At 36.2% G+C, this 8,155-nt stretch overlaps 1 protein-coding gene and 1 pseudogene across 1 annotated transcript; both read left to right on the plus strand.

Moving 5' to 3' along the window:
* The first annotated feature begins 5 nt into the window (after window positions 1-5).
* On the plus strand, window positions 6-5,537 carry LOC129301273 (disease resistance protein RUN1-like; annotated as a pseudogene).
* A 464-nt stretch (window positions 5,538-6,001) lies between these two features.
* On the plus strand, window positions 6,002-7,552 carry LOC129301275 (pentatricopeptide repeat-containing protein At2g20540-like). The gene has a single exon (XM_054939850.1). The coding sequence runs from the start codon at window positions 6,002-6,004 to the stop codon at window positions 7,550-7,552; it is 1,551 nt and encodes a 516-aa protein (XP_054795825.1).
* The last annotated feature ends 603 nt before the right edge of the window (window positions 7,553-8,155 follow it).

An 8,155-nucleotide genomic window follows, 5' to 3' on the forward strand; every position in this document is an offset into this window, starting at 1 on the left:
GAATCTCTGTTGTTGTCTTATCCAAAACCTACGCTTTTTCCAGTTCATGCTTAGACGAGGTCCTTAAGATCCTCGAGATCAAGGATTCTAAGGGGCAACTGGTGTTGCCAGTGTTTTACAACATAGATCCATCAGAAGTACGACATCAGAAAAGAAGCTTTCATGACGGTTTCCTCAAACATGAAGATAACTTGGGAATTACAGAAAAGGTTAGCAGGTGGAGGGCAGCCCTGAGTGAAATTGCTTCTTTGTCTGGCTGGCATCTTAATAACGGGTATGTGTCCGGCATAAAAGTTGCCAAATTTATTCAAATTTCTGTGATCAATTTTACTTATTGTTTTTACGTACAATTCTTCCTTTGATTTCGCCTGAAACCGGACTAATTAAAATAGAGATGAATTCATGTTTTGTTTGGTCTGTGACATGATTCAAACAGGGGCCAACCTGCTTCTTATCCTAAGTAGTTGTGGAAACTTGGTATTTTTAGCCTCACCTTCCTTTATCTAGCTCAAATACGGACAAACATGCAATATACCAATATATGTGAAAGTATGCAAATTCTACCCACAAGTTAGCCGATATTATTGAGATTTTAAGCTTAAAACTAAGCATTTTATCAGGTATAAATTGGGTTATTAATTTATCATCGACCTAACTATAACTGTTGTTACTTCATTTTGTTAATTTTAAAATTTGGGAAAATAAAAATTAAAGATACTACTAAGACATTAATTCCAATAACAATTTGATTTCCACGCCAATGTGATGACATAAATTTCAATACAAGGGAACCGCTCATCTGATGACATTAATTTCAATACAAGGGAACCGCTCATCTGATGATTTCTAATCCTAGGTATACGACAATTTGTCTTCTACAATTTTAGCCTTATACACTCTGATGCTCATTACAATTTTGTGCCTTAATTTCTAAATCCGGTACCTTGGTTTCTGATTCATCTTGTGATAAAAAGAAAGGGCAACAGCCATTCATCTTCATGAGTTTAATTTACACGCCAAGCAGGTGCGTTGCAGCCATATGGCTTGCATATATATTCATTTATTATCAGATACTTAGAAGCTTCTTCTTTGGATTTATAATGGCAGGAATGAGCCTACATTCATACAAAGAATTGGTGAAGAAATACTCAGTAAGCCGAACCGCACACCTCTGAAAGTAGCTAAACATCCTGTGGGCTTGGAGTCTCCTTTAGAGGACATAAATTCATTGTTGGGTGTCCAATCAGAAAATGATGTGAGGGTTATTGGAATCCATGGTATTGGAGGAATAGGTAAAACAACTTTGGCTAAAGCTCTCTATAACCAGATCTCTTATCATTTTGAGGCCAGCACATTCATTGCAAATGTTAGAGAAATTTCAAAGCAAAACTTCGGCTTAGTTCAACTACAACAAGCTCTTCTTTCAGAAACACTAAACTATAGAGACTTGAAGGTTGGCAATGTAGATAGAGGAATCAACCTCATAAAGAACAGACTCTGTTCTAAAGGAGTTCTCATAGTTCTTGACGATGTAGATTCGATGGAGCAACTTGAATCATTGGTTGGAGAAAACAACTGGTTTGGCTTAGGAGTAGAGTTATCATAACAACTAGAGATGAACACTTGTTAATTGCTCACAGTGTTGAAGCAATCTACAAGGCTAAGGAATTAAGATATGACCATGCTCTTGAATTGCTCAGCTGGTATGCTTTCAGAAAACCTTATCCTCCCACAAACTATGAGAAACTTTCAATGCACATATTAAACTATGCCAAAGGTCTTCCATTGGCTCTAACCGTGTTGGGGTCATATTTAAGTGGGAAGACTATAGTAGAATGGATGAGTGCGTGAAAAAAACTGCAGAACACTCCAAGCAAACTGATTTCTGAAGTTCTTAACATCAGCTTGGATGGTTTAGAGGAAAATGAGAGGGCCATTTTTCTGGATATTGCATGCTTTTTCATAGGAGAGGACAACGAGTATGTGAAGAAGATCCTAGAAGCTTGTGACCTGCATCCAGATATTGGAATTCGAGTTCTTGTGGAGAAGTCCCTTGTTGCTGTTGATATGGACAAGCTTTGGATGCATGATTTGATTCAAGAAATGGCCAAAGAAATTGTTCTATCTGAATCCCCAAAAGATCCTTGTCAACGGAGCAGATTATGGTTTCATCAAGATGTTCTTCAAGTACTGAAAGAACAAAAGGTACCCTCTCATCTTAATTTGAACCTATTTATAAAGCGCCAATAATTAATTGCTTCCCTGTAGAAAAACACTTGTCTTAATTACAATCATACTAGATGCAGTACAAACCTCAAATTATACCAAAATATATTGTATTTTATTCTGTTATGTATTCACATGTGTATAACTCTGCTCTTAATTATTAGGATTTGACTTTACCAAACTTTTTTTTTTTTAAATTATGTCTAGCTAATTCCTGCATGTGCATAACCAGGAAAGGAACAACATAGAATGCATAAGGCTAGACATGCCTGAAGCAGAAAATGTGAAGATCAGTGGCAAAGCCTTGGAGAAAATGAAAAAGCTTAGAATTCTTATGGTTGGTAATGCAAACATTTCAGATGGTATTCCATATCTGTCTGATGAGCTAAGGTTAATTGACTGGTCAAGATACCCTTCTTCAACTCTGCCACCAAACTTCTACCCAAAGAGGCTTGTTTCTTTAAAGATGAATCATGGCCGCATCAAACATTTATGGAAGGGAGTCAAGGTTTGAAACATCTTTTTCTGCAATTTATGTTTGCTGCGTATAATTGAAACGAAAGTTCAAAAAAACTGTTCTTGTAAAAGCACCATGAGATGTCATTTATGGAAGGTCATGTACTTTGATTGTATTTTGTTTTTAATTCTTGTAGTTTATTTTGTTGTTTCTAGTTCCTATAATTTGATCAATCTGCAATATATTTCAAAAGTGCTTATGAAGACCATGAGATGGCAATGAGGGAGATAATTTCGCTGTAACTCTACCATCCTCTTTGTTGACATGATAAAAGTATGTTGATGCTGTGAAATGAATTGACTAGGTATGATTAAACATAAAAGGTAAATAAAATTAAAAAAAAACTATCTTTTTATATTTGGCTTGAATAGAATGTGAGAGACAGAGACAAAATTAAATACACATTAACAAAAAGGTTAACAGAGTTAAATGAATGTCAACAAAATTCATTCTGTCAAGGTCAAACCATGATCTTTATGTGCATTTTTAAAACTACAAGGATTAATATTGTAGGAGAGGATCAACTAAAGGGACTGAGAGCAACGAAATAAAACTATAGAGACTAAAAACAAATCACAATCAAAGTATGGGGACTTATTTTTATACTTTCCCAAAAATCAATATCAGTTTGGATATGATTTTCTTTTATTTTAACTTGTCTATATTAATTTAGGTTAAAACTAAGTCAATAACTTTAATTTTTATTTTGTTGATCATACAATAGTTTTTATTTCCCTAGTTCCTTTAGTCTGAACAATCCGCAACGTTAGTCCTTATAATTTTAAAAATGCATATAATGACCATGGAATGGGCATTGAAAGTGATAATTTTGCTTTAACTCTACCATCTTACATGATAAAAATATGTTGTTGACATGAAATAAATTGATTCAGTATGATTAAAAATAAAAGGTAAATGAAAAAAAACTTCTTTTTATATTTGGCTTAAACATAATGCAAGAGATGAAGACAGGATTATAGAACACGTGAGCAAAAGGGTTAATAGAGTTGAATATATGTCAACAAAATTAACCTTGTCCATGTCAGCCCATTGTCTTTATGTGCATTTAAAATTACAGCGGCTAATATTGCAGAAGGATCAAACTAAAAGAGGCTGAGAACAATGAAATAAAATTATAAGGACTAAACCAAATCACAATCGAAGTATGGGGACTTATTTTTATATTTTCCCAAAAATCAATATCAGTTTGGATATGATTTGCTTTTATTTTAACTTGTCTATATTAATTTAGGTTAAAACTAAGTCAAGAACTTTAATTTTTATTTTATTGATTATACTATTTAATCACATTTTGATATCAATGATGTTACAGATATTTCGAGATCTGAAGTTTTTATCCTTTAGCTGCTGCGAATACCTCTCGGAAATTCCAAACTTGTCATTGATTCCACAGGTTGAGAGTTTGAGTCTAGACCATTGCAAAAGCCTAGTGGAAGTTCACGAGTCTGTGGGATCTCTTGAGAAGCTTGTCACCTTAAAACTTGTTTTCTGCTCGAATCTCAAGACTCTTCCATGTCGTTTCAAGTTAAAGTCTCTACGCTCTCTTCTCCTTACAGGCTGCTCAAACATCCGAAACTTCCCTGAGATTGTTGAGAAAATGGCAAGTGTTGAAGAAGTCCTTCTCGAAGGGACTTCTATAAAAGCATTGCCTCAATCAACAGAATATCTGATTGGTCTAGAAGTGTTGCTGTTGGATTCTTGTCAAAAGCTTGAGCATCTCCCTTGCAGCATTGAGAAATTGCAGTGCCTTGTTAGTCTCTCTCTCTCAAACTGCCCTAGAATTAGAGAGCTTCCAAAGCTTCCACTGAATACAAGATTCATGTGGACAAATAATTGTAGATCATTGCAAAAGTTTCCAAATTTATACAGCACATCAAGTTCTATTCCTGGTCTAGACGACTTCCAACGTTCATATCATATGAGTTTCATCAACTGCCATAATCTGATCCATAAACAAGTCCAAGACCAGATAACAAATCGTTTATTTGATGAGGTTGCCCTCTTCTCTTCTTCTTCCTCCGTGGATTAGCTTTTATATATATATATATATATATATATGAATACATTCAGCTTAACATGATCGGAAAAGTTAATTGCGTGAGCTTACACGCACATATATATCTGCTCTCACAGCCAACTTTCATGCTTTACAGGCATCTCAATATGAAATCATGCTTCCTGGTGGCACGGTCCCATATTGGCATGACCATCACAGTACTAATGGATCGATATCTCTTGAGGTGGCTTCAAGGTTTAATGGTAAGCCAGTGGAGTTGTTTTTTGGTGCTGTTTTTGATGTGAACAAGACGTCTAACAATACTTTTCCAACTGGTGCATTTTCATTTTTTGTTGAGTTGGCCATCAATAATCACAAAACTCTTGCCATAGCCAGAACATTTGATTCACTGGAGACAAGTCACGTGTGGCTAACAAAGATTAATTTTGGTAATGTGTTGCGGCCCTTCCTGTGGCCATTCAACCATGATATGCATTATTGGAATCAGTTTGTGGTTTCATTTGGGTTCTCTCAAGTATCACCAAATGTGAAACTAAACGCAGTCCTGAAATTCTGTGGGTTCCATATTTCGTGCAAGCAGGATGGGTATTCAATTGATCATACTTTGGTCAAAATATGAATGATAACAGTTAACCACACCATGGACGTGTGTATTTGTGTAAAGGGTATCTGATTGATAACTTGTTTCATTATGATTAGGATGTCAAAACTACTTATGGTTGTAATATGATGATTACCCTAGCGATTTAAAATTAATATTGGTCCATGCTGCTTATATAATGCCAACATTGGCCTCAGTTAGAATAAACCCTATCTCGTGATTTTCTCCATATATTTGTTCAAGACTCATGCAGTTCTTTTACCGCTCATAAGTTCTGAAAAAAGATTCCTTCAAAATTGCCCTTGTGAATATTAAATATAAAATTTATTGGATTCTATTTATAAGTTACGATAATTTCAGCTCATGTAGGACTCGGTGTGTGTGTGATCACCGAGCGAAAACCAAACCAGAGTCGATGCGTTTCAAAATATACAAGGTGATTCAAAAATCATTCATGTTAAGCCGCAATGCATTTCGCTCCAAAATTGAATTTCTATTCAATCTATGCAATTATTACATCACATTTTCAAGCGGTCTCTGCGTCGTGCTGAGACGATCTTCCCCCGACTCAATCCTGGTACGATGAATTTATCACTTTATTATCCTCTTCTGTTGATCGATGCACTATACAAGCTTGCAATTGCAAAGATCGCTGGAGAAATGTATGAGCTTTGACCAGCTCAAGCGAATCCATGCCCTCTCTGTAACTCTTGGAATTCTACCGAATCTCCAGTCCTTGGCTTGCAAGCTTCTAGAAACTTACAAGAATTTGGGCAAAACTCTAGACGCTCAAAATGTCTTCAACCAGATTCAACGCCCAGACGTCGTGTCTTGGACATCCCTCCTTAATCTCTATCTCCATTGTAATCTTCCCGCCGAATCCCTCGCCGTCTTTTCCCAGTACATAAACAGCAGATTCAGACCCGACAGCTTTTTGATTGTCGGAGCGTTATCTTCATGTGGACGTGGCAAGGATTTGATCAGAGGGAAGGCCATTCATGGGATGATCTTGAGAAATCATTTGGACGTGAATCCTATTGTTGGTAATGCACTGATTGACATGTATTGTCGAAATGGGAAAATTGAAGTGGCTGTGTTGGTCTTTGAAAGGAAGAGCATAAAGGATATCTTTTCCTGGACTACCTTGTTTAATGGCTATATCCTGCGTAATGATCTGCATTCTGCACGTCAATTGTTCGACGAAATGCCTGAGAGAAACGTTGTTTCTTGGACGGCTATGATCACTGGCTATGTTAGAGGAGGAAATCCAGTTCAAGCTCTTGAGCTCTTTCAGAAAATGGAGGATCGTCCAAGTTCAGCTACAATTGTGGCAGTGCTCTCTGCATGTGCCGATACTGGTGCTCTTAATTTTGGTCAGTCCATCCATGGAAATGTTGACAAAACAAGCCTCAACCGGGATGTCACGGTGAAGAATGCTTTGATGGATATGTACTCTAAAAGTGGGAGGCTTGACATGGCTATAAGAATATTTGACGAGATCTTTGAAAAGGATGTATTTTCATGGACGACAATAATATCAGGGTACGCATATCATGGGAAAGGACAACATGCTCTGGAGGTGTACTCTCAGATGTTAGAATCAAAGGTTACTCCAAATGAGGTAACCCTTTTGTCACTTTTGACAGCTTGCAGCCATTCAGGGTTAGTTCTCGAGGGGAAAATGTTGCTCCGCAGAATGATTCATTACCATCATTTGAAACCAAAGATTCAGCACTATGGATGCTTAGTGGATCTGTTAGGCCGAGCAGGGTTTCTGGAAGAAGCAAAACAGATGATTGAGCTCATGCCTATTGAACCTGATGCTGCGATCTGGAGGTGCTTCCTCACAGCTTGCTTAGCCCATGGAAATTTGAAGTTAGCTGTGACAGTAGGAAGGAAGGTGATTGAGCTATTGCCAAGTGATGTTGGCGTTTATATGCTTCTGTGGAATGTGTATCATGCTGCCAACATGTGGAAAGAGGCATTAGAAATAAGGAAGCTGATGAGGGCTCGTAGGTTTAGAAGAAAGCCTGGTTGTAGTTGGGTTGAGGTGAATGGTATAGTTCAAGAGTTTCATGCTGATGACACATCGCTGCATGTTTGCTCTGAGCTTTCCTTATTGTTAGAAGACTTGCAAGAGCACTCAAAGACAGACCTTTATTGGAAATGATTCATGCAAATTGACGAGTTTTATAGCTCTTCCATTCATTATGTAATGAGCAGGAAGTTCCATGTGGAAAAGTTTCAGCATCTTTTTAGAAAATTTCTCTCTTCATTTGGATTGGGTCGGCTAGCTACCGCACAAGGATAGTGCATGCATGCCGTTCATGCAGATGGTTCATGTGGCATTACCGTGCATGAAGGAGAACATGTGTCTTCATATGTTGCTTCCACGAAACGCAAATTAAATTTTCTGATCTGGTGCTTCAAGGAGTAGATGTTGTCTCCATATTCAAGTAGTCGTGTAATGAATTAAGATATGAATTTTTATTAAGAAAAGTGTCAACATTTAACACCCAAAGTATCTTAAATTAGTCACCTTCAATGGAAGAATATATGTGATAACAACAAAAAAAATATAATTTATTATCACATAAATATTAAAAATTTAAAACTATTTTGTTACAAAATTTATTTAATAATAAAAAGTATAAATATACCATAAATCTGGATCTCTAGATTTAATGTTATTTTTTATTATTTATTTTAAAATTTTTAAAAATAAAAATTTATATAAATTATAAAAAAAATTAATAAATCTATTTACTAGTTT

This window comes from Prosopis cineraria, unplaced genomic scaffold (assembly GCF_029017545.1).
Source record: "Prosopis cineraria cultivar Desert tree isolate PC_DT_omini unplaced genomic scaffold, ASM2901754v1 PC2010, whole genome shotgun sequence".
NCBI lineage: Eukaryota > Viridiplantae > Streptophyta > Magnoliopsida > Fabales > Fabaceae > Prosopis > Prosopis cineraria.